The 27792-nt window shown below is 40.5% G+C and overlaps 1 protein-coding gene across 1 annotated transcript; it reads left to right on the top strand.

Moving 5' to 3' along the window:
* Window positions 1–446: 446 nt before the first annotated feature.
* MTAP (methylthioadenosine phosphorylase) lies at window positions 447–27792 on the top strand (the record flags this gene model as incomplete). The annotated part of the gene is made up of 7 exons (XM_010283428.1): window positions 447–558; window positions 5116–5174; window positions 7566–7733; window positions 16197–16299; window positions 19901–20140; window positions 20672–20794; window positions 27729–27792. Coding segments are annotated over 7 exons (844 nt in total), but the record flags the coding sequence as incomplete, so codon positions are not given.

Raw genomic sequence — 27792 nt, 5'->3', positions numbered from 1 at the left:
TTTATTCTTTTGTACATATAATAATATATAGTAATGCTTTGTATTCAGTATGGCAGTTATGTATAGGACTGTTTTTCCCAATGTAAACAAGAAGCCTTTTTTATAATACGCTTATACAGGTATTTCTCACTCATTAGAGGCATTCACGAATACCACCCTTCATTTTTGTGTTGGTAGTAAATGGTGAATTGGCAAATCTTTGTGCATTTTCCATAGTTTTTTACATTTGGTATCATTAAAGAGGAGGGTCATAGTCTTAAGAAATTGGCAAGTTAAATGTAATTGTTTAAAATCAGTCATCTGAAATTTCCTTTCTGGGAAACTGTGCTGGGCATGTTATGTTTTGTTTATCTGTAGTCTAGCACCATCTCAAGCAGAAAATACATTCTGTAGCTGCCTAGTTAGTTTTTCAGGCATGCTGTTAAATGGAGTGTAATCTCAAGAAGACTAATAAGTACTTTTCTGTGTAAGATCGGAATTATTGGTGGAACTGGCCTGGATGATCCGGATATCTTAGAAGGAAGAACAGAAAAATATGTTGATACTCCTTACGGCAAGGTCTGTATAACCTTTTTTTTTTTTGTTGTTATTACTGAAACTCTTTAATGTTTTTAAAGATGTTTGTATGCTTTAAGAATTTTCAGATTGTTAAATGAATGCATAAAAGGAGATACTTTTTTTTTTTCCTTTTAGTTGCTATGTATTGTGTGATTCTTACTTTGTAGAAACAAGGTGTTACAAAGATTATGTGCAAAGGAGACTATACTTCTTATCATTTGTAGATTGGGTGAATGTACAAACTCTGTCCTGAATTTGGAGTCAAGAGGGATAAACCCTCTCTTTCAAATCTGTGCTGTTGTGTGACCTGCAGTATATGTCAGATTGCTCCAGGAACCTTTCTGAATTGCAGAAAACTGTCTTTTCAGGCATATGGGCCCCCATTTTCACTGTAACCACAGAATTATGCTTTCCATGCCAATGCTTTCCTTACAGTCATGCTTATAAGCTCTGAAATTGTATTTGTGGCACAGGTGTTCTTGACCAACTCTCCTTCACATTGCTTCATCACTTTTCCTCAGCAAAAGGGAGTGGAGGCTAGGGGTGTTGCTAAATCCACAGTGCTGAGTGTGTTGTGAAGGACAATTTCTGCACCAAAGTATTTATAGTAGGAAAAGGCAAGACAAAGGATGAGAGAGTCTATTTAGTTCAAGCAAAACTAGGAAGAATGAAAATGAATATCTGAATGCCAAAAGGGAAATGCAAGGCATAGAATGAAATGGACATACATTTTTTTTAACTATCCTGTAAAAATGCAAAGTTCAATTCTACTTTCCTTAAATTTTGTTTTTTAATTCTTCATTTTCGTGGCAAGTACGTAGCCAAAAGACTTTTAGCTGAAAACCTTTCTGGTGGTGACATTCCTTGGCACCTTTGACATTTGACAACAGCAAAACAGACATTTCATTAATGCAGTTTCTTTGCTTTTAGGAGCAGAACAATAGCATACTTTTTTTTTTTTTTCATATAGAGTCCTTGAAATATCTTCTGCTTTGGCCTTCTCTGATCGTAAGAATCATTTAATAACAACCTTACATCATTAGGGAATGTGGGGATATTGTTTTCAGGTCAACTATGGAAAAGCTTAAAGGGAACTAGTATGAGACTTTTTGCAGCTCCCTATATTGGCATTGGGAGTCCCATGATCTTTCAAGTTAGATTAGTAATACTAGTGAAAATGTAGTACTTTTTTTTTTTTTAAATAAATACACTTACAGCTGTTAATATTCCAGTCTTCTTTTCTCCCTTGTCTACTTCCATCATTTTCATTGCATCAAAAATTTGGTATTCTGTAGAAAATACCCTAAAACCTTTTGGCATTCCATCTCCAGATATGGACAATACTGTTCTCTTATAAGGTAAGAAAATTGCTTGTAACAGTATTTATCTTCATCATTGAGTTTTGAAGTTACTAATAAAACTTTGTTCAGAATATACTTTCAGTTAGATTGTTTTACTTTCTGGATGACAGAACCTGGTTCTGGATCACCTTTCCTCAAATTGGCAAAATACCTTCCTGTTCTATAAAATTATTTTAGGTGCCTCCCTCTTTTTTTCGTCATAGGTGTATCTGGCAAACAAACCGAGGTGGTTTCCACCTTGCAAATGAGCTTTGTATGTTTGCATCAGGAAAATCAGACTGTGTGACGTGACACTTAAGCTCCTTTTCTGCCTCCCCAAATGTACATAAACTAGGTGACATGTTAAGTGAAGGCCTGGGGAACCTTTGAGATAACTTTCCATCTCAAGTTTTCCTTAGATTTTTATTTTGCTTGTTCATTCTGTTTTCTGTTCCAGCTTGCTTCTGAGGTGAGACCAAGGAAAAAATGAATTCTATAAGCACCAGTTGAACAACACTTTTTGCATATTTATGTTGCAGAAAAAGGGGATTTATTTCAGTTATTTGTTACTGTCATAATTTAGGGTTAACTGCCCAGGGTTCTTTGCTTCCTTTTATGTTTTGCAACACTGAGTAATATATTTCTGACTTGGATTTTGTGGAAGGGGGAAGTAGTTAAATACATGCATGAATTATTAATGTTTGAGATCTTTTTATTGGGCCTTTTATTAAATCCTGCCTTACAAAATGCTGTATTAGAGCTTTACATTCAGGTTGTTCCATTGGAAGTTTTTATTATTTTATCAGCATTTCAAAACTCCAGACTACAACTGAGGTCTAAGGCTAGAGAGGTATAGCACTGGAAAGAACTTGTGGGAGAAGAGAGAGCGGAACAGATACTTACACTGGCTCTGTTACGTGGTTAACACATAGTTTGAAATTTCTGTATCTTTCACTTCCTTGTAACTTTACACACACTGATTTATCCCTATTTCCTCTCTTAATGACCCAGGGTGCTGCATCTGCAAATTCTTAAACTGTCAGTTCATTGTTCAGCAGCGCGTTCTTTGTTCCAAATCTTTATTTTTCTCTGCCATGTTTCTAGCAGTTGTGTGCAAGAAAGGTATTCAGGCAGTCACCTGGAAGATGTCCTGAATGAATAAACTTGAGTCTGTCACCTGTAAAGCAAAGGGTCCAGTCTTCAATTTACTGATCTTTATTTCTCATTTTGATAGGAGGCAAAGAATTTTGGATGAAGTTCTCATTATTTTTTAAGAGTATTTTTGTATCCTGCTGTGAGCTAAGTTGCATGCTTATTACTTCACACAGCAAATGTGTGCCCTCTAAACAAAACAAACCCACAAAACAAAACCCCAAATGCTAATTACTGTGAACCTTCATTGGTATAGAATGTTGCAACATCAAAATGCCTTGGCAACTAGACAGCAAGGCTTTCATCCTGTGTGAAATTTCACTCTGAAAGCTGTGTCTGGTTCAGAAGAGTATACGTAAAGTAAGGTAAATAAATTAAACGTTTAAATGTCAATAGGTTAATATTAAATGGAGATTTTTAAAAAGAAGTCAGAATACACAACAGTTCTAAAAATAAATTTTCTGGAACATTCCCTTTATATAAAAAAAGTGGTAAATCTGTGTTTGGCAGAATTTAAATCTAGATGATTGAGTAAATGATGGTGCTTTGAAGAGATTTCACATTCAAAATGACCAAAAAGAGCTGTGCAATAGGAGTAGAAAGTGGTGGGTTTATTACCTGCATTTTAGAGATACTAATTTCTATGTGGACTTGCATATTACTTTGTTCTGGACATCTGCAAATTTTGAGTGTATAGTAGAATTAGCAGTTGTAAAACTAAATGCTAATTGAAATCCTGTAGCTAGCATTAAAATACAAATAAAATTATATCAAATAGCAGGCAACAGAACATTTCAAAATACGTATGTGTCAGTCCTTCCAGACACTTGCAAACTTGTGATGAGTAAATAAATCACAACTTTTTTAGTAGCTATTTCAGCTTTAAATCCCTGGGCATGGAAGGAGAGATTGGCACAGGGCAGCTTTCAGCTTGTTTACAGTTTCTTCTACACCGCAATAAAAGGAGTGACATGCATGCAGTTCTGAATTGGGCAGGAGAAGCGGCACACCCAGCTGTACTGTGGTTCAGCACAAATGCAGTTTAGCATTAATTGAACAAAGGCCTCTACATTTTTTTTAAAAATGGAAGGCTAGAAGCATTGTGTATTTCAGATCCCTGATGCATATAGCCCAGGAGCAGAAACCAACCCACAGAGCGGTTAATTTGTAGTTGATACAAGTTGATAACTTGGGGTCTGCCCCACGTGGGCAATATGACCGTCGCCAAGGCAGGGCACGTGTCCCAGCTGGGCAGCTAAAAACAAAATGCTCTAGCTTCCTGGCTGGTTGGTTGGTTGGTTAGAAGTGCACATTCTCGTTGTATAGCTGTGCAAGGAGAGCGCATGCTGTCGCCTGGTCCCAAGGCTGACCAAATACAGCACTGCTTCTGCCACTGGTGTACCGTAAGTTCTCTGCCATATCACAGTTTGCTTCCCAAAAGCAGGACTCCCAGCAGCAGGAAAGAGGGAGTTTATCAGGAAGCTGGGGGAGAGCAAAGGGTGGATTGGAGGAATCTAGAACTCCTCACACCCCTAGTGGGAGCTAAGGGGCGCTAGTAGAAAGAGGAGAGTGAAGAGAATGGGGAGTGTTATGGAAATGGACAGAATTAATGTGATTTCTGTTGGGAGGGACTTTTAGTAGGGAATGGCACCTGTTTGACAGAAAGCGGCTGAAGTTTACAGGAGAGAATGAGACATGCTAACCAATTTAAAGGCAACATGTACATGCTGCTTTTTTCATGTTTGTGTAGCACTGTTTGAAATGCTGTCTCAGAGCATTTGAAAGTATTACTATTTCAAGCCCTAAAGTAAGGAATTGCGATATTACTTTTAGTATGAACACAAAAAAATTGCGATAATCCTTCTGATGTCAAGTTTGATCTTCCTGTTCCAGACTGTTTTACTAATGATCCATATCAAATTACAGAGCTGAGCTGAAGAAAATGTGAGACTACAGTGGTAATCAGTTTTTCCTTTCATAACTATCCTGCTTATTTTTAAGTAGCAGTTAAGGTTTCTAACGTGGTTGTCAGGCACTAACTTGTTCTTTTTTGCTTGTTTTGCAGCCATCAGATGCTTTGATATTGGGAAAGATAAAAAATGTGGACTGTGTGCTGTTGGCAAGGTAAGTGAGCATTTTTAAAGGGTTTTGTATTCTACATCTTAAAGTTTTCTCCAACATTTTTTCTTTTTACATTAGGTGAACTGAATTTTTACTCAGACTTCATCTTGCTCTGTGTGCTTGCTAGCAAAGTCCAGCAGAAGGGTTTTTTCTTGAAGCAAGGACTGAGAGTATTAGAAATACCATCTAGGTTAGGAAAGAGAAATCCAGTGCCAGGTGCTGCCTGAGTAAGAGCGGCAGCCTGCAAGACTGCCTGCTCTGGTGCTAGGTAGGTAGTGCCTGATAACCTCAGTAATCCGTCTGCTCCCTGTGTTTCCAAATTTCCTTTGTGAAACTGGAATACAGTTCCAGATGAACTGTATCTCTGGTACCACTGTAGACTCTTCCAATCACTCCCTTTCATTAGTGAGTCTTCTGGCTGTTACCTTTATTGCTTAGGAGGCTGCATCTCCTGTAGTTCTCCCTCCCTGGGTCATTTTTATTTAGGCATCTCTTAGCATACTCAGAAGAGCTGGATCTGGAAGCAGGATCTGTAGATGAGTGCATGCAAATTTCACACTACTGTAATTGTGGATATCTAGGACCAATATGCTACTAGATTAAACCTAAAAATACGAACACAGTTCTCAGCATCTGGACAGCATGGGCAGAGCCAGGTGCTGACAACAGGGTCCATCAGCAGCCCCAGACAAGTGGAGGTGATGAATCAAGGCCAGGATCCATCCAGGGAGTCTAGGCAGGAGCAATAGGAGATGGGGCCAGAGACAGGGTTGGAGACAAGGCTGCAGCATGTGTCCAAAGTCCATCCAGAAAACAGGTCTGGAAACAAACTACAGCATAGCTTTGAAGGCCACCCAGGAGGCAGGCTGGGGACAGGCACACCTGTGACATAGCTCAGGCCAGGAGTGAAGGCTGGGGCCTGAGCTTGGAGGCGGGAACACCTAGGCTCACTGGCACCTGGTGTTTGGGTGGAGGCCCAGGGCGAGGCTGGCCAGGGCAATTACAAGTGCACTGTTACCAGCGGTGCAGTCATGGCCCCAATTCTTTTCATGCCAGTATTTTTCCATTAAGCTGCTGACGGTTACCATCTCTGCAACTACACTTCTGTCTGTGATTCTGCTTTTCTTATCTTGCATGGACTTTGCTCATGTATTTTATTACACCTGGGCAACATTTTTCTCATTTTCTCAAATGAAGTGCCAAGCCAAGATCTCATAGCAGTTCTGTGTCAAAGTAGGCCTTGGGCTACAGACAGCTGAACAACTCAGCTGTGATTTACATCCTCACTGGGATTTATGACCATTCACATATGACCCTCATGAGTTTACTTTTGGGGCTAAGGTACCTGGAACTTCACTTTGTGTTTTGGGAAAAGTAAGAGTTGCTCATGAATGCCAGATTTTAAAAAAAAAAAAAAAAAAGGCATGTATATTCTAGAAGAGGATTATGACAAAACTGCAATATTAAACAATAAATTTACATGCCTAGTAGTATATCAGAAATGCTAACGACAACATGGGAATCCTGCCTGACAGTGCTCGGTCATGTTGTGTGCAACTTCCAATTCCCAATGATCAAACTCTTAAGAATTTTTGGTCTCTCTGAAAGAATCACTTGGGAAGTTAAGTTCCTCCTTTCATCTTAGATGGTTGAAAATAATTGTCAAATGTGTGTAATCATTATGAGAGTGATGTACTTCTATAGCAATGACAGAGATAACACAAAAGCTTGTGCTTATAAGACTAAGTATTTCCTGTCTTGGTGAAAAAATATACTGCAACAGTGTGAAGTCATTATTCTAATTTATGAAAGCCGCCAGATCATTTTAAGAGCAAAAACAAAAATGTGATGATTCTGCTGTTTTCTTTGGGAAGGTGACAGATTAAAAACAGTGTGAGTTTTTTGTTTCTAATTTCCTGTGATATACCGCACTTATCTGGGTGGGAGAATACAAACAGTGCTTCTGAGCAGAAAATTTGTAGAGGTATATAAAAAATCTTACAAATTTGTTGTAGTGTATGGAAGATAATATTTGCTACACCTGGGTTTTCAGAATCTATGGAACTGACTTAGAAAATTCAGAGAAAAATGCTTTTTGTACTCTTGAAGCTGCTAAAGTATATTTGGATTGTATTTTCAAGATTCTTTTCATTACAGTCTCAAACTTAAAAATTTTTCATTTAAAAAGAAAACTATACCAATACTTCTTAAATGAAATACTGAGAAAACCTTGATACAGTTAGGAAAAGAAGCTACAATGGAAGTAGCTGAAATGATCAGTTCCACTCCCAATGTTGTTAGGGAAATTAGATTTCCTGGATTCTCTTTACCTGGGAGCAAGAAGGCAATTTCAGTCTCATTTATGGTACTCTCTTGCAACATGCGTCTTTGCAGACATGGAAGACATCATACCATTATGCCATCAAACGTCAATTACCGTGCCAATATCTGGGCATTAAAAGAAGAAAATTGTTCGCACGTATTAGTGACTACTGCCTGTGGTTCATTGCGGGAGGAAATACAACCTGGTGATCTTGTCATAATTGACCAGTTCATTGACAGGTGAGTAACATTTGGTTTTAATTGTGTTCTTCATTTTGGGGGAGGAAAAAGGGGACAAGTGGGGCTAAACCATATAATAACATGTTAATGTTAAGTTTTTGTGGAATAAAGTGGTAGCCTCAGTTCTTACGGCAAAAGTGTGAGATTCATAAAAGAATACATGATAGGAAACAGGAATGAGATTAAAAGAAGTTCTGCTCTAACATAGAAGACATACTAGGCTTTGAAGAATGGCCTTGAAGGAACTAAAGTATAGCTCCTCAGGAAGAGTCTTCTGAAGAGATCTCCTATTCTTAGATGTGGGGGAGGAGCATGGATAAGAGCACAGGCCAATTCTAAGTTTTAAGAAGAATCTGAAATGACATGAAGAGGTGCAAGGAAGCATATGTCATCATTTAAACCCAGCCAACAGCTAAGCACCACGCAGATGCTCACTCGCTCCCCACCCCCAGTAGGATGCGGGGGAGAATTGAGAAAAAAAAAGGTAAAACTCATGGGTTGAGATAAAAGCAGTTTAATAGGACAGCAGTAGAAGAGAAAACAGTAGTAATTCTAAAAGAATATACAAAATAAGTGATGCATAATACAATTGCTCACCACCCCCTGAGTGATGCCCAGCCAACTCCCTCAGTTTATATACTGATCAGGCATGATGTCATATGGTATGGAATAGCCCTTGGGCCAGTTTGGGTCAGCTGTCCTGGCTGTGCCCCCTCCCAGCTTCTTGCTGGCAGGGTATGAGGAGCCGAAAAGTGTAAGCACTACTTACCAACAACTAAAACATCAGTGTGTTATCAACATTATTCTCATGCTAAAACAGGAATGAGATTAAAAGAAGTTCTGCTCTAACATAGAAGACATACTAGGCTTTGAAGAATGGCCTTGAAGGAACTAAAGTATAGCTCCTCAGGAAGAGTCTTCTGAAGAGATCTCCTATTCTTAGATGTGGGGGAGGAGCATGGATAAGAGCACAGGCCAATTCTAAGTTTTAAGAAGAATCTGAAATGACATGAAGAGGTGCAAGGAAGCATATGTCATCATTTAAACCCAGCCAACAGCTAAGCACCACGCAGATGCTCACTCGCTCCCCACCCCCAGTAGGATGCGGGGGAGAATTGAGAAAAAAAAAGGTAAAACTCATGGGTTGAGATAAAAGCAGTTTAATAGGACAGCAGTAGAAGAGAAAACAGTAGTAATTCTAAAAGAATATACAAAATAAGTGATGCATAATACAATTGCTCACCACCCCCTGAGTGATGCCCAGCCAACTCCCTCAGTTTATATACTGATCAGGCATGATGTCATATGGTATGGAATAGCCCTTGGGCCAGTTTGGGTCAGCTGTCCTGGCTGTGCCCCCTCCCAGCTTCTTGCTGGCAGGGTATGAGGAGCCGAAAAGTGTAAGCACTACTTACCAACAACTAAAACATCAGTGTGTTATCAACATTATTCTCATGCTAAATCCAAAACACAGTACTATACCAGCTACTATGCAGAAAATTGACTGTATCCCAGCCAAAATCAGGACAGCATAGTAGGATCCAAGTAGGAAACTATATGCAGTAGTACTGAGGCTCTACAGAAAAGAGACCAAATGCAACACAGCGGGAAAAGAGAGGAGGTTGTTTTAAAACAAGACTAGATGCTAAAATTCTTTATTTGCTAAGAATAGTAAGGAAGTAAATTTTTTCCAAAGTCTATGTACTTCAGTCAGTCCTCCCCTCCTTGATTATATGATGTTTAGAAAAATTTAAGTAAACATAGTGGGTGTGGGGGAAGCTACATTTAAAGATCAACAACGACACCAAATATTTCAAAAACATAGTTGCACGTTTTAAGAGGTAAACTTCTTATTAGTACTTGTAGGCGTACTACATCTGGAGTCATCTTTGAGTGTGCCACACAATTTCAAGTGTTTGGAATGGTTATGCAGCTTCTTTGTGCTTTTGTGGGACTGCTGGCAATATTTCATTGCCAACTGAACATTGTATACCCAGATTTGCTCTCTGCAGTGCTACTCAAGTTTTGACTTAAACACACAAAAGGAGTCAGTAACTGAAACTCTTTTTCTTGTAAGAGAGTACGTTTTAAGTACAGTGTATCTAAATGACTAAGTACCCTGCAGGAACAAGCCCCATAGACACTGCTTCCTGTTATACTAGATTTGATTTATGGGTGGAGAGCAGCTATATTGCTGACAATGGCCTCTTTTTCTCCTTTTTTCAAGTCTAAAAGTATTTAGGCTGATTATTTTGTTTATGCAGATTAAATCATAATCATTCTGCCAGTAGTACTTGGAAATTAGTAATTTTAGTATTGATATTGATTAATGTAGGAGAGATATTAAACATACTTGGGTAGACGGTTTGCATGATTGTAGGTAAAGCACCAGTTATTTTGACAGCATTATCATCTAGCAGACTCATAGGCAGGTGAGGAGAGCTTAACTGTGCTGAGCTGTGATTGGCACGCGTGAGAAGAAGTAGCCCAGAGAGCCTGCAGTTCTAAAGAAGAAACAGTTGGAATGATTGCAGTTGTTATCTGCCATGGATAACATGGAAGTATGGAGAAACTAACTCTTGAGGAGGTCAGGCAGAAAGACATTAAGAGAGCCAGGAAATGAACACAGATACAAAATCTGAGACCATTCTGCATCCAAAATGTTGTTATCAAAATTCACAATTCATTTTGAAGTTACCTAATCTCCCACAGCTTTAAGTTTGCCAGCACTTGCCAGTCTGCTTTATAACTTCTGAGCCGGAAAGGAAATAATCAGCTTGGTTAAGTTTAGGTTTTAAGACCATTCCCTTTCAAGAAGGGGAAAAAAAAGATTATAGAACAAATCAGTATATTTATCTGATGTGAAGATAAGTGAAAGGACAGGGATCATTTACATTGCAGCAAAGGCAGCAAATAGTATCTTGGGCTGCATTACTAGGGGTATTGCCAGCAGGTCTAGGGAGGTGATCCTTCTTCCCCTCTAGCAGCACTGGTGAGGCCACACCTGGAATACTGCATCCAGTGCTGGGCTCCTCAGTGCAAGAGGGACATGGACATACTGGACAGAGTCCAGCAAAGTCCCATAAAGATGCAGAAGGGAGTGGAGCATTTCTCTTATGAGGAAAGGCTGAGAGAGCTGGGACTGTTGAGCCTGGAGAAGAGAAGACTCAAGGGGGATCTCATCAATGTATATAAATACCTGAAGGGAGGTGCAAAGAATACAGAGCCAGGCTCTTTTCAGTGGTGCCCAGTGACAGGGCAAGAGGCAGTGGGCACAAAATGAAACAACTTTTTTACTTCGAGGGTGACTGAGCACTGGCACAGATTGCCCAAGAGAGGTGGTGGAGTCTCCATCCATGGAGATATTCAAAAGCCTCCTGAACATGGTCCTGGGCAGCCAGGATCTAATCTCAACCATTCTGTGATTCTGTGATCTATGTCTTCATTTAGAGTTTGTTCAGATTGTCACCAGCAGTAATGGTGTAGCTCATAGATGAGCAGTGTTTTATTCCGGCAAGAAAGTTTTCATTTCAATGTAGAAGAGTGGGAACTTGTGGGGACTTGTTTCATGGCTTCAGGCCACAAAGAAGCTTCTTAGAAAAGCATGTGAGAATGTTTCAGTGTGGAAAACAATACGTAATATGAATTTAAAAATCACTACTAGGTTGCCCTTTAATTCAGAAAACTGACAAGTCATAATAGTCTGTTTCATTTGACAATTTAATTTCTGTGATAAGTCTTTTCCCCTGATGATCTTGCGTGTTAGACTGCTGGTAGGGTCTGCATTTTTGCCCTTCACAGAGGAGTATCATCTGTAAAGAGTGATTGCATTATGTATCATAAATCATTATGAAAACAATGCTGCTGACGGGAAGATACTTTCATGGGACAAAATAAATTAATTGTCCACCAAAGTCTGAAAAGATGCAGTTTTTCTGAAATACCTTCTCAAGAAAGGACAGGGTCCTGCAAACAAACTGTGTGAGCAGTCTTGGAAAGAAGGTACTGGTTAAACCTGCAAAAGCAGTTAGTTGTTTTTCTTGAACGGTACTCTGGCTTCTATATAGTGATTAACCCATGCCAGGCACTAGATAGGAAACAGGCTTGGGTCTAGGGGGGAAGGATTTACTCAAGCTGCCATTAAAACCAGGGCCTTCTAGATGTCCAGGTACCTTTTGGTATCTGGGCTCTATTTCTTAACAGGGAGCACATTATTCTCTTTCCAGGTATGAAACAAGAAGAAGGAATAATGAATGGGAATGGGAGAAGAGCTAGAATTGACCAGAAAGCTGTAGGCAGCAGTTGTAGTTTGCTCCCCTTGGGCATGCACACTGTGGCATTAATGACAGGATCTCAATATATGGAGTTGTGTACGACTGCCTAGTTTAGGGCATAGGTTTGACTTACAGTGAGGAACACTGAATAGGTGTATTTTTGAGAAACACTTTGGAGAGCTTAATTCTGCAGATCATTAGCACTCCTGGTGTTTGATTTCACATGTGAGTCTCTGCTCTCTTCACACTTATCTGTTAGTGTGTGTGTTTAAACAATAAAAGATACATTTTGTTCAATAAGTATTTACATGGTGTTCTCCCTACCTCCAAATCCAAAAGTAACAACAGGTTACTTTTATGGGCTAGAACAATTGTTCTCTTCTTTGAAACAAGTGCCTAAAAAAAATCTGGAAGAGGTTTTTTTTTATGCCTTTGGCTCCTGTTACTTTATTATAGTGCTGTTAGTCAACTGGCTAGACCAGACTGATTAGGGGCTTTTTAATACTTTGGTTTGCTGCTGATGTTTGCTAGGAAAAGAAGAGTAAGAAGGTAACTACTTACTTAGATGACTCAGCCCAGTCAGGAAGATGCAGAAAATAGCTTTGTAAAAGAACTCCTGTAACAGCTGCCAACTTTATTGTTTGAATTCTTTGTGTCACATATACCACTACAGTTATTACAGTATTGTTACACTCTAAAATTTTTCATGGGAGAAATTTTTTTTCACTGTCTCTGAAGAGGCAGAGCATGCTGAGACTGCTTTTATACAGCAGATGCCAGTGTGAATTTTCATTTTGTTCTTCAATTACTAATAGCTTGTTGATAATTCAACGCTGCTGGAAGAAAGGGGAAGGTGATGATGCCAGTGGTAGAGTACTGTTTGTCACAGTTGGAAATTATTGGTTTGTTCACTTATTTGAGTTGCGTTTTGCTTCCTAGCATCAGTCATAGTCAGCATTGCCAGAAAATCTTGTGTTACTGTGATAAAATCAAAATGAAGGGCAAAAGCCACTTTACTTTCTGATTAAAAGTGTGGCTGTTGCTGCAGGGTGGGGAATACAAACTCTGGGGATACCTTCAAAATTACAGTACGTACAGCTTTGAATTTGAAAAAGCAGTAAGGGCAAGGCAGCCATGGCAAGGTGATGCAACAGTGCAAGGGTTTGCGTGCACTATGAGTACTGCTGTCTCCTTGAGCTTAGTACACAAGTGGTTTGCACAAAATCATACAAGCCCCTTTCCCAGGGAAAGAATTCCCTTTTCCTGTACCACCATCCACTGTTGGCACAGAAACAGCATTAGGGTCTGGTGGGGGTTCTCCATAGAGCCCTACACAGATCAGATGGCCAGCAGGAGCTATGCAGCCCCAGCTCTTAGCTGCTTGCCTGTAGTTATCAGTCCAATGCTTTGAGGTGCTGCTTCTGATCTCCCCCACTGGGAGCATCTCTGTACTTTCCCTTTGTGTTATGCTTGATCCTTCTGGATTGTGTGCTTCTACTACGAGTAGTGCGGATAGTTTCTAGGCAGGCACTGGGTGACTTCCTCCTATTTTAATGCAAGCAATCAGGCCGTTGTATGACATTCATGCTCTGTTGTTAAGCAGGCTCTCCTGATGAAGAACATGCAGACTTTTCCACATTTAAAACTGTGAGATCTAAGGAGCGTATTGTCTTTGAAGAGTGGCTGTTCAGTTCCTTATTTCTTGTTTCCTGCTGGCTCCATAAGGAGTCACTCAGGGTACATGGGGAAGGTCTTGAAACTCCTGTAATGAGAGAAGCCTTAGGCAGATTCTGCCCTTTGCTTTCTGGCTCTTGGTCTTTGTGAGAGTAAGGCAAGGAGAGCATCTGTGATTCTGTAACCTTCATTCTCTCTACAAGGAATACAAAGAAATGGTATTGAAGCAGTGAAAATATGGTATTGAAGTGGTGAAAATTATATGCCCTGTACCTTGCAGGTGGGTGAGTGGGACAGATCAGGATGGCCAACTCTGGACTTAAGTAGCAGGGCTACAGGAAAGGAAGAGAGGCTAAAAGGCATTCGTCTGTGACAGCCATTACTTCATAGATATGAAGAGTAAGAGATTGGTTCAAATCTGCCTTTATTTTCACCCTAAGCCTAGCAACTTACAGACACATCAGGGAGACTGGGAACTTTTGGAGAGAGTCCAACGGAGGGCTACGAAGATGATTAAGGGACTGGAACCTCTCTCGTATGAGGAAAAGCTCGGAGACCTGGGGCTGTTTAGTCTGGAGAAGAGAAGGCTGAGAAGCGACCTTGTCTACAAATATCTGAAGAGTGGCTGTCAGGAGGACGGAGCCAGCCTCTTTTCAGTAGTGCCCAGTGATAGGATGAGGGGCAACGGGCACAAACTGCAGCACAGGAAATTCCACCTCAGCATGAGGAAAAACTTCTTTACTGCGAGGGTGACAGAGCACTGGAACAGGCTGCCCAGAGAGGTTGTGGAGTCTCCTTCTCTGGAGACCTTCAAAACCCAACTGGACGCGTTCCGGTGCAACCTGCACTGGGTGATCCTGCCTTGGCAGGGGGATTGGACCAGATGATCTTCAGAGGTCCCTTCCAACACCTACGATTCTGTGATTCTGTGACATCAGCTGGCCCCATATTGAATAGCTGTGGCCTTCGCAGGGTTGCAGCCTTCCATGCAGAAGAGAAGTTGTGGCACTCTGAGTGCAAACACATGGTCCGTTGCTCAGAGTAGTCATAGGTCTTACTGTTGTTACTTTTTCCCCTGCAATTTGTATGTAGGGTGCTAAACATAGTTGGATTTCTTTATTAGACCCATTGGTGATGTGGCCACTCTGGCCATAGAACATGGTATCTGAAAGTCAAAGATTAATATTTGTGCATATGTGATCTTTCCTCAGGGCTTTTCTGAGTGAAAGGGCCTGACTAGCAGCATCTGAAATACTATAATGCAGGAAATGAATTATGACTTTTTCCATTTCCTCCAATTCTAAATGATTCATTAGCAGACACTGAAAAAAAGTGTGTAAAATCAGACACATTCTGTTTGCAGCTCTTCAGTATCACATAAGGGAAAAATTAATATTAGTGTTTTAACTGATTTTAACAGCTGTATCCCATTTCACATATGTTTTTAATTTGCTGATCTCTTTTTCCTATTTTATAACCTTATCCTTAAGACTACCCTATTGGTCATTTTTTGTTTTGCTTTTTTTTTTTCTTCAAACTACTCTAACATGTCACTTGTGTTTAAAACCTTCTTTTAAATACTTGCTGGTGACTTGGATGGGGAACTGTTGTGAGCACTATTACCAGCAGAATTTTTTTATTTTAACTGTGGATTGAATTTGGCTGTTGCCTTCCTTTTCTTCTACAAAGTACGATATGTGACACACTGTGGGGAAGAAGGGAGTGTCTCAAAGAATTTTGTTCCAGAGGGTTTTCGCCATCCAGTTGGCTGAATTAACTGGAGGCAGTGCATTTGAAGGTAAAGTGATAGCAGGTAACAGTTCCAGTAGTTGTCAAAATGACATGCTGGATGGTAATTTCTGCAGCATGTTTCACCATTTCCATGCAAGCAAACAGTTTGTCAATTTAAAGAAGGGAGAAAAAGGATTCTTCTACCTGCAAGCTGCCAACGCATGTGTTTAGTCTTTCTGAGAATATGAAGACATCTTGTTCCAGGGTTTTTCTGGTTGAATTCACACCTGTCTTGTTCAGGGAGCTGTTCCTATGAAGTCCTATTCTTTCCATGTAGGAATGCAATGATATGAACAAGCTCTATTTTGACTAGCTTTGTGGTAATTCAGACTTGATTCCTTCCCTTCCTGAAAGCTTACTGTACTCTTCTTTTCAGAGGTTACTTAGCTGCCTATTAAATTTAGCTGAATTCTTTTGGGTAGAATCACAGCATAATGTGGCTGTTAATGTCATTTAGGAACAAATCAGCATTTCAGCATCTTGTTAACAATAGATTTTCTCTAACTAATTGACAGTGCACTACTGTAGTAACAGTTTATGCTGTTGAGCTTGATTCCGAAAGGTTTGTACAGAGGCAAAACAGGATTACAGGTGGTCATTAATATCATACTGATATTTTTGTTCCTTCACAAGAATGCTGTGGTTTTGGATTTGTGTAAATTTCTTGCTTTCTCTTATGTTTTCTCCCTGTTCTTCTCTCTAAGCACATTTTCTGCTTTTCTAGGACAACTAAAAGACATTGTACTTTATACGATGGGCAGCATTCCACTCTTTCAGGAGTATGTCATATTCCAATGGCAGAGCCATTCTGCACCAAAACCAGAGAGGTTAGTGAATTCTGTAATAGTATTTATAAATGTTATTTTTGTGGCACTTAATCATTATATAGTTGTCTAATTATGCTTTCTTAGAATACAGAGGCAATCTGCACCTCATTATTCCTGTTCCTCACATATGCCATGGTTTTAAGGAAAAATGTAACATTTGGGATGCATGGGAAGTAAAAGATCTTGTGTCTATAGGAGCTGTCTTCTTAAGAGAGGTATGCAGAGGATGTCAGCTGGCAACCTAGATTCCCCCAGTGTCTTAATAACAGGGCAAAAGATCTTTATTTATCAGGTAACAAGCCAAGAGAGCAACAAAGTGGACAAAACAGGAAGATAGAATGAGGAATTAGCTTCTTTTTATTCTGAATTAAACTGCACCTATGGGAGAGGCATTCTACATACTTAATACAAAGAATTAAATAAATAGTACTTTAGCATTCACAGAAATTACAATATTGCTTTTGTGCGTTGTAGCAGAGGGTGCTGGTGGAAGGTCAAGACTTAGTTTAAAGGATGTTAAACATAGAAACAAGCCGAATTACAGTAGCCTTTTATTCCTAACTGTTGCTCTTAGTTTTGTCACGTCAAGATTTTCAGGATTAAAAAATACTTAGACTACCCAGCATGAAACACTGCTCTGTTTTTCAGCACCTTTATAAGCTTCTGGGAGGAGTGTATCTGTGATTAAGTATGCCACCTTAGCATATTCTTAGACCTGAGGAAATGATAAGGCGAAGATTGAACTGCGTATTTTGTGCTGTTGTGTAATGCTCTGATCAGAAGCTGCAAGGAGATATATTCTGCAGGGGCACAGGAACGCTTGCAGAATCAATCATACCCATCTAAGAGACTTGCTCTCTGTCCAGTCAGTTACTACAGGGAGCAGGACAAAGCTGAGTTGTGAAGCAGGTGGCCCAATCTGTACCCAGAGCATGCACAAATGTTTGTACTGCTGAGCTATTCTGCTCTTGTCACCAGCTCACTTCAGCGTCATTCTAGACTGTTCTTGTTAATTGGCCAGACACAGTGTGGTTTCCAGATAGCCATTAGCAGGCCCACAGCATTGTTACAGTGTTTCACTGCACTGAGAATCAGGGTGTTTTGCAATGAAGTAAAAACTTTTTAAACCTCGTGAGGAAACAAACCACTGCATATTACACACATGCATGCTTTTGCCCTTCTTCCATTGAGCAGCAGATTATGCAAAATATTTGCATTTTTCATGCAACAAGAGCCTAGCCACATGCTCTTACCAAAGATTAAACTTGCTTTGATGAGAGTTGTAAGTTGCTCACTGACTTTGAGCATGATATCATGTCACAACAAATAGAAAAAGTTTATTGAGAGCTAACAGTACGCTTTCTGAAAGGGATTAAAACCAATGTTATTACTGAAGTGATTGGCAGTACTTTACACTGTGTCTCTTTCTTATTTTTTAAAAAAGGTAAGTAGATATGCATAAGCCATTTCCTGAGGTTGGAGGAAACGTACAGCAAGGCTGGTTTTCATTGGATCGTTAAGTAGCTAGAGACAGTGTTCTCTGGGTAATACATTTTTTTGAAAAGCCAACAGAGAAATGCTCCTTTTCAAAAAGAAAAAACATTTAGGTACTTCCCAGTCTCACATGTGATTATTATCTCATTAGCCTGTGTGCTCTAATCAGCCTAACAGATGTTTTAAAGAACATGTGGTTTTGAGCTCTTAGCAAGGCTGAAAAGGGATACTTTCACTTCATTTGAAAATACCAGATAAAAGTGGTTTAAACTTTTTTCCTGGAACTATCCCTGAAAACTGCTGGATCATTTCAGCCCAGTTTATCCTAATTCAAGGGAATTTCACAGATGAATGCAATAATAATAAAGCCAAAACTATTAATGTAATAGACTAATTAAGGAATTTTGCCTAAAAAGTCTGAAAACTTTATATTAAATTGCATTTGTGCAAACACATGAAAATACTGTTTTATTTGGTTTATGCACTGTAAATTAAATGAGAATCTGAAAGGACCTTAGCTTGTCTCCAACTGCAAACATTTGAATAATGTAGGCTGCTTTGGTTATTACTCCTTTCAGAAATTTGGGCTCACTGATAGGGACTAAAGTTGGAACTTTGTAAAGAGTTTCAGGGAAATACCACTCAACTTAAAGCTTAAGTCAAATCACAATTGAAGTTGTCTCTTGATTTATTAACAGTGTGTAATTAATTGTCAATCAGTGAATCATACATTCAGAATGAGTATTGGCAATAAACCACAATATTAGGTCTGATTACTATTAGATTAACTTGTGGCATGTTAATAAACACTTACAAGTTTCTAAGTGTCCTTCTGTGGCTAATTCCCAGAAGCTCTGCTTTCATGCATATTCACACAGCTGCATGCACAAATGCCCTCCCCAGCACATGTGGGTTACATGTACATCCACCCTTTTCTGGGAGTGCAGGTTTACTTGTTTACACACATCTGCAGTGGGAGATGTGGGTACTCTAGCTTTACATGTAGTTGTGCTGCTCCATACAATCCACTGATCCGCATGCCAGCGAGGAGACACCCCACAAGGTCATACAGCACACTCGAGGTATCGCTGCTTGTTGCAGCCATGTATGGCAGGTCGACCAGCCAGCTGGAGTGCAGGCTTCTCATTGCATTTTCCAGGGAGGCTGCTGCACCTGGCCTGTGTGAAGGTCATGATGCTGAGAAGACAGCTTCTAGTGGTGTCAGACTAGGTTTTTGCTGCTGCTGTGTGATGAAGGTCTCCCCTGTCCTGCCACAATTTTTCATGCTGCTTTTATACTTCTTTTCAGGCTTTTCTTTTCTGTTGATGGTCATTTTAAAAAGATGTCATCGTAGTTACATTCCCCTTCCTACTCATGACAGTTACGGGTGTCCTAGTCCTATTTACACATGCTGGTACACTGCTGTTCCTACTATATCCACTAGTGTTAGGCCATTTACCAAGAGAGAAAGTCCTGATAATTCTGCCATATACAAGGTCCTAGCTGGAACTGTAAAGACTGACGTGAAGTACATAGTATATGTAAAGTGTACAGCTCAGTCACTGGCATGGGAGAATGTGGTAATAATTTCTCTACAGAGTCCCAGGGTACTCTTTGAAGTATATGCTCGAAAAGTTTTACTTTTTCCCATTAAAAAGAAATACTTTTTTTATTAAAAAGTAAATCTCCTATTACTGTTCTCACACTATAGGAATAGTAATTTCCTATTACTGTTCTCACTATCGCATAGCGGTAATCTAGTCTGCAGCAAATTGTTTTCACCATTCTGTTCCCAGTGTAAGCACAGCCTAAATATCATGCAAAATTTTTCTGTTTTTCAGTCTTCTTTGTCTGCATTGAAAACAGTAACCCAACGGATACTAACAAAATCACATGAGTTCAAGATCATTCCTGTCAGTAGGACTAATAATTTCTCTTGCTGCATGAGGAAACTGAAACTGATCTGTGGTTTTGGACAGCTGTAGCCATATGAAGATGACTGCTTTGTATAAAGCTAATTTCATTTGTATGTAGGTTTTTTGATGGGATGCAAAAGCATTGCACCAGGGGAGTTTTTTTCTTTTCCTCATATTGGCATGTTTTGCAGGTTCTTATTGAGACTGCCAAGAAGATTGGGCTCCAGTGTCATTCCAAGGGGACAATGATCACAATAGAGGGCCCGCGTTTCAGTTCTCGAGCAGAAAGCTTGATGTTTCGCGGTTGGGGAGCTGATGTTATCAACATGACCACAGTGCCTGAAGTGATTCTTGCAAAAGAAGCTGGAATGAGTTATGCTAGTATTGCCATGGCAACAGATTACGACTGCTGGAAGGAACATGAAGAAGCAGTGAGTGAAACTTTTTTTCCTCTGGGTCTTGTCCTGAAGAATCTGGATGAGAACCTGTAGGTTTTGATAAGAGGTCACATACTGAACTAAATCTGTTCTTACTGACATCAGTATCACTGAGTTATTCTGAATGAACGATTGTGAAAGTAAGAACAAAATAAATTGTTGCTACCCCATTCATTTTCATAAACCTGCGTCACTACTAGCAAACCTTTTGTCTCCTCTTGTCTGAACCAGGGGGTCTGTGTGTATGAATCTCATGAGCTCTGTGTATGACCTGCAATTGGTCTGGTGTTTTTTCTTTGCAGCTCTGTGCAAAATTATTTATCTGCTTTATTTATCTTATTTCTGTAAAATACAATCAGACATACACCCACAGAGGAAAGAAGTTTTTACTGGCTAAAGTGATAGTAGCATTTTAAGGCTTCACCTTTTCACTTAGGGGTGTATTAATTACATTAATTTATTTGAGTATTTAAAATGTGTGCCATCAAAATTGAGAGACACTACTCGGTTTTATTGTATTTCTAGGTTTCAGTGGACAAAGTTTTAAAGACGCTGAAAGGGAATGCAAATAAGGCTACTAGCATACTCCTTACTGCTATACCTCAGATAGGTTCCATGGAATGGACTGACACCATGCACACCCTGAAAGTAAGTAGACACATGAGGTTGATGAGTACTGGGAACAGTATATGCATATAGGCACATAATACAGGTATGTGTTTCAAGATGTCTCTGCTTTCATAACTTTTTAGAGTAGATGCTTCAACAAACGAAATCCATTCAAGATGGGCAAACAAATTCATTAAGACTGTTACCAGCTTTATTGCAAAGATCTAGCTTCAGTTTTACAAGAAGTGTTACAAAAGGTAAAAAATTTGACATGTAGATATATTTGATGAACTGTTATCCTTCATAGCACAGATAAGATAGAAATCTATGTGAGTATCCAAATGAAAAACCTGTAGCTCTACTCAGCTTTAACTTAGAACAATGGAGAGACAAGCAGAGACGACTGAACCAAACCAAAGACATTGTGCTCTTTAATATGTAGCAGGAGAGAAGTCTGTTATAAGGTACGGGTAATAACCAGTCTGAAATTGTTAGAACTGTGTTCTCCCACCAGTTTCAGATCCACAGTGCATGAAAGAAAAAACAACATTTCAAAATACATTGGTGAGGGATTTTTTAGGCAGGATTTTTCTTAGACGAGTTTGTTTACATGTTTTACATCATCTCTAATTCACAGGCATGTTTGAGATTCACTTCTGGCTATAGTGTAGAGGGAAAGAACAATGTTAAAATAGTTTGGATGTCTACCCAACTTCTTGACAAGCTTTTTGTGACAAATAGCCACTTCCAAGAGTACACAAGCATGAAGCGCAAGAGCAACTGGGGTTTACCATATAATTGGAATGTGAAAGGCAGAGAGCAGACAGAAGTGGGCCACAAGGATCTCTGTTAGTGGAAGCAGAAGCAGCAGCAGTCTGAAAAGGAGGAAGCCTGTTCAGAAAACTTTTGAGAGAGTCCGGTCTCTGGTAACTCTCTCCTCTCTTAGGTTCTTTGTTGCTCTTTTCTGAAAACCACTGTGTCAATTGAAATTTGAGTGGATAAGAAAGATGAACACAGACATAAGTCATGTCTTCATATACCTGAAAGTGTGTCCCTGAAGTTCAGCTATCTGTACGTGCTCTAGAAATCTTCCATGTCTTCTAATTGGGATCAAATTTTCAGTTTTCTTTCCAGTATGGTTCTCTTGTCACTGACTCTCATCTCTAGTTTAGTCAGTGTCCTAAAGGAAAGAACCATTACGCAAAATTCACCCCAGACACATTTAAGCATACTTGACGACATCAGGTTCATGGAGGTCCAACCCAAATCCCTGAAACAACTCTTTTGCTGATTCTTCACTAGAAGCCTTACTTTTTATTAGGAGCCCTTGGATTATGGTTATGACTCTTTCTCACTCAGTTATCTGAAACAGCTATTTAAATGTCCCCTCTACACATTTATGAGACTTTTCCCTTTACCCTTTGCAGTCTTTAGGAAGTTGTGTCATGACTGGTGTCATGGTTTAGCCCCAGCAGGCAACTAAGCACTACACAGCCACTCGCTCACCCCCCAGGTAGAATGGGGGAGAGAATCAGAGATAAAAACTCATGGGTTGAGATAAAAACAGTTTAATAGGGCAGCAAAGAAAGGAAGTAATAATAAAGCTATTAATGTTACTGATAAAGGAATATACAAAAACAAGTGATGCACAATGCAACACTTGCCACCTGGTGATCAATAGCCCATCCCCAAGCAGCAATTCCCAACGCCCAGCCAACTCCAGTTTTACATACAGAGTGTGATGCTAGATGGTGGGGAATACCCCTTTGGCCAGCTTGGGTCAGCCATCCTGGCTGTGCCACCTCCCAGCTTCTTGTGCGTCTACCCACTGGCAGAGCATGGGAAGCTGAAAAGGTCTTGACTGAGTATAAGCACTACATAGCAACAACTAAAACCAATTACCAACATTCTCATACTAAATCCAAAACACAGCACTGTATCAGCTACTGGAAGGAAAACTAACTGCCTCAGCCAAAAACCAGGACAGATGGATAACGGAATACAACAGAATCAGTATTCCTTCTCCCCTCTAATTCACAGAAGACATTTTCAGGGGACTGGGACACACACTTTTTGTTTAATGAAGATGCCTGGCTATACAAAAAAACCCAGAGTTTAAACAAATAATCTAAAACATGTGCTAGATATTCCTCAGCTGCTTTGGTCATACTTCCCTTAGGTACTGAGGGATCTGCCTCCCAGTCTGGCAGGTGTACTTCAGTAAGCAGTGTCCTGTTGCTTTCCCTTGCATGATTGTCTTGATTCTTCATTGGGAGTGAAAAAGTAGGTGACTGGAAAGAGTTGTCACTAGGTTTGCAAGGTTCCCCTTCAATGAATGCTAACCCTTCTTTCAGTTCACTGTCAGCTGTTCAAAACACTGATTTAAGTGCTTCCTCCAGCTCAGTCCCTGAACTACTATTTGCTGAAAGAAGAAAATACGATGCACCAGAGAAAGGGTCAGTCCATTTTAGTGTAGCTTCTTTCTCTTAAGCATCTGCTGCTGCCTGGTAACAGTGAAGAATATGACATAGTTGCACTTTGACTTGGCAATTCTTATGTATTTATGGTCTTTGCTCATCGTGGCTTGGTTTGAGTGATAATGTACTGAGAAAGGGAGTTGTTCTGAAGGCATTCAAAGACCTGGAAGCAGGATCTAGGTATCAGCAGTGAGGCTTGAGAATTTATGTCAGGAGAGTAGGAGTCACAGTTGTTTCTTATTTAACACGACCAAGTACTCTGGAAAAATGACAGGAAAGTCTGAGGCTTTGGAGGCTTCCTCTAATTTTACTTAGGAAGAACAGGAAAGGCTAAAAATCTTTCTGTTTGAGGCATTAAATGGTGGTAAAGTAGATGAAGGATTGGTCTTAGGCTTCTGTGTTAGTGAATAAGGAGAGAGGCAATTATGCAATACAGCAACGGGGGTAGGTGTGTATATGCCTCTGTAAAAGTGTGTAGTTGAACCATAAAGAGTTTTAAAAAACTGTTCCTGTTCGCTTTGTAGATGTGAAGTGTTCTTGTATATATTTTACTCTGGGAATTTTGAAGGTCAGATGATGGGGTTTTTTGAACTGAACTTTTTCAGAGGAACCTTTTCCTAGACCTTGAAGGCAGTGCTTCTTGCATGTACTGTGTTAATGTGGTGAGGAATGCAGACCAGGAGGGAGCTGAGCAAGACTGCAGCTAGTGCTCTGCGATCAATGACAGTGTAGAGCCATGCCAGCCTACCTCCAGGCCACAGCTGGGAATCTCAAATGGGAATTTGCCAGTGTGTGTTTCTAGTGTTTGGGGAAGCATGTGACACCATAAAACTCTACATGGACACAACTTTTCCTTTCTGAGCTCTGTAATCTGCTGCTGTGACTGGAGGAACTTCATCAGGCAGGACAAAATATGCGGCCAGTCCCTTTGCCCAGCTGCATTTATCTGTCTCCTCCCATGGACGTATGCATCCCACCTCCTTGCCCACCCACACCTATGCAGTGGTATCACCTCTGAACCTCACAGTAATCTTTAGGAAACCCTGGAGTATTGAAGCAAAAATGTCCAAAGGCTGTTTTTTTGCTAAAGGATAGGCCATCCATTCCTTTTCGTGTGTCTTTTCATCTGTGATAAGCCAATGAGTTTAAGCATAGTTGGAAAGTTACTATTTTTTAACTGCCTAAGATGTCATTAGACCAGCATTTCTTGGCTCTGTTGCTGTAAAAAGAGAACGTTTTCCAGGCTCAAGTTACATGAGCTTGAAAAAAAGTTTGGAGCAAACTTTTCTGCAGACACAGCATCTTCCTACAGCCTGTCATTCTGAGGTGTGGCCAGGGTACAAAGCCCTTACTCTTTCAGAACAGGGTATGGCCACATTGTATTTATGCCATGGATCAGCAAAAATACAGATGATGCTATTGATCACAATGACCCAAGTGATTTCTGGCTGGTGTCAGGGAAATTTCAGGGTAGGGTGGGTCAACCATGGGTGATGTACAGCTGGATCTTCTGTTCACTGAAAAGAGTTGTTTAGTGAGATGATAATCACTGATAATCATTGTTGCTGTAATGCTCATGGAATAGTGATGTTTAGCACCCTGTGGGGAGCAAGAAGGCAAGTAGAAGAGTACAGATGCTGGAGTTCAGGTGAGCATACTTGAGTTTAACCAGTAAACTACTAGGTATCATCTCATGGGAGTCAGCTCTGAAGGAACAACAGCTCCAGAAAGCTGGCAGGTCTTTAAGGGTAGCATTCTCCAAGGACAGGATTGACCCACAGAAAGACCAATCAGGAGACTGACTTGGCTAAACAGGAAACAGAGCTCCAGAGTGAAAATGCAGAATTCAAGGTTTGGAAGCAGGGACAAACTACAAAGAAGGAATCCAGAAGCAATAGCAGGTATGTGGGGCTGGTTTCAGGAAAACCAAAGCTGGTCTGTAGCTGACACTTGGAAGGGACATGAAAGGAAACAGGAACTTCAGTCACTGCATTGGTATCAAAAGCTGGTCGAGTAAAACGTGGGCTCATTGCTGAATGAAGTAAATGAATCAATGATAGCAGACAATTTCAAAAGGGAACCAATATCTTTGTTAGGAAGAGTATTGGTGAGAGAGGAATAACTGTCTTGTTGAAGAGAATTTTAATCTATAACAACTGGGAATTGAGCTCTATACCTTTATTACAGTAAGGTTCAACCCCATGAGGATTTGGGAGAGAATCTGTACTGGGATGGTAAAAGGTATGTCATGTTAGAACTGATTTTTCTTACAACATGGGTGTAAGAAAATCAGCTTGTGGTAAGGTGTTGGAGCTTCTGTGAGTGCTCCTCAGATACTCTGGACTCTGTGAGGAGACCTGCTGCTACCACCTGCTTTTTTTGAACTTCTGTACTATTGTATGTGAAATTATATTTCTCAGACCTCCGATACAAGGAATAATGTACTTCGATAAGAGAGCTGTGGTAAGTGAATACTGTGCAATAGTTTAGATTGGGTAAGATATCTGAAGGTGTGTTCCAGCACACTTCATCACTGACATACTTGGACTTTAAAATGTTTGGTAGCTAACAAGTTGAAGGGCATAAAGGTTAACATTTTACAGTCTTTTTTTCTAGTCTATCACAAACTGAAACTGACATTCATAATTTATGTATGTAGAGCTCTGACCTTCTATATATTCTTGAGTAATTTTCTTCCTGAAAAAATACCTTGATGAAATCCGTGAACATACTTATGTGACTAGAGTGAATGGGTTCAGGTGAATAAGGTGACGGTGGAAAATTCACCAAGGCTTCACTTCAATTGCACTTGCATTTGGTCTACATCCTGTCATCCTTGCAGGCTAAGGACCTCTCAAGAAAGCTGAGATTAAGTGTTTCTCAGCCTTGAATGTGGGTGATGTCAAAGTTGCCTGTCCCTGCATAACATGGGAGTCTTTCTTTCAATCAGTGCACCTTTAGAGAAAGGTTTCTGTTCTTGATAGCTGTTCTTCAAAGTTGATGAAGAAACATATAGAAATCACTTTTTTTAAGGAACTTCATTTTCAGAGCATTCTGATTATATTGTAAAGAGCTTTCTATGAATGTGATGCATATAAGGCAGTATACTAGCCTTAAAAATGAAAAGCAAGCTGCACAGTTTTTCATTTATAGCGTATGAGCCTGAAATCCTTAATTTAGCGTTGCTGCAGTATGATTGTGTGGTGGGATGACCTTGGCTAGATTCCAGATTCCTACCAAGGCCTCTCTATCACTCCCCCTCCTCAGTTGTGCAGGAGAGAGAAAAATATGATGAAAAGCTCATGCGTTGAGATAAGGACAGGGAGAGATCACTCACCAGCTACCGTCACGGGCAAAACTGACTCAGCTTGGGGAAATTAATTTACTTTATTGACAATCAAATCAGAGTAGGATAATGAGAACTAAACCAAATCTTAAAACACCTCCCCCCATCCCTCCCTCAAATTCACTCCCAATTTTCTCTACCTCCTCCCCCCAGCAGTGCAGGGGGACAGGCCATGGGGGTTGCGGTCAGTTCATCACATGTTGTCTCTGCCGCTCCTTCCTTGAGGGGAGGAGACAGTCCTCCACGAGCTTCTCCAACGTGAGTCCTTCCCACAGGCTGCAGTTCTTCACGAACTGCTCCAGCCTGGATCCCTTCCCTGGGCTGCCGTCCTTCAGGAACAGACTGCTCCAGCCTGGGTCCCCTGCGGGGTCACAAGCCCTGCCAGCAAACCTGCTCCAGCCGGGGCTCCTCTCTCCACGGGGCCACAGGTCCTGCCAGGAACCTGCTCCAGTATGGGCTTCCCGCGGGGTCACAGCCTCCTTCGGGCACCCACGTGCTCCCCTGTGGAGCTCTGTGGGCTGCAAGGGCACAACCTGCCTCACCATGGTCTTCACCACAGTCTGCAGAGGAATCTCTGCCCTGGTGCCTCGAGCACCTCCTCCCCCTCCCTCTTCACTGACCTTGGTGTCTGCAGGGTTATTGCTCTCATGTATTCTCACTCCTCTCTCTGGCTGCAATTGCTGTGCCGTTTTTTTACCCTTTCTTAACTCTGTTCTGCCAGAGGCACTACCACCATTGCTGATGGGCTCGGCCTTGGCCAACAGCAGGTCTGTCTTGGAGCCAGCTGGCATTGGCTCTGTCAGACACAGGGGAGGCTTCTAGCAGCTCCTCACAGAAGCCAACAGTGCAGCCCCCCTGCTACCAAGACCTTGCCATTGAACCCTGATAGAGATTGTTGTTCTCAATACCAATAATCCCATTACATAGGATTAAAATGTTGTAATGACAGGTTGTTGAACTGTTGAAGGATATGCTTTCCGTATAATTCTTTGAACTTTTGTGGTGTTTGAGGAAGTTGGAGTTACTGTGCACATGGAAAAGTTACACCTGTTTGTAATCCAAATGGAAGCTATGTAGTCTGCCTTTACGTTGAAAAGTAATTCTGCTCTGCATTGGCAGAGGAAGCATTCATCTACTTTGTGTATTTCAGACAACAGTGCAGTGTTCGGTCGTCCTGCCAAAGCAGTAACAACCTGGAAGGACCTTGAAGTTTG

This window comes from Phaethon lepturus, unplaced genomic scaffold (genome assembly GCF_000687285.1).
Source record: "Phaethon lepturus isolate BGI_N335 unplaced genomic scaffold, ASM68728v1 scaffold13630, whole genome shotgun sequence".
Lineage (NCBI taxonomy): Eukaryota > Metazoa > Chordata > Aves > Phaethontiformes > Phaethontidae > Phaethon > Phaethon lepturus.
Note: the sequence above shows the minus strand (reverse complement) of the source record. Positions and strands in the feature narration are given on the sequence as shown.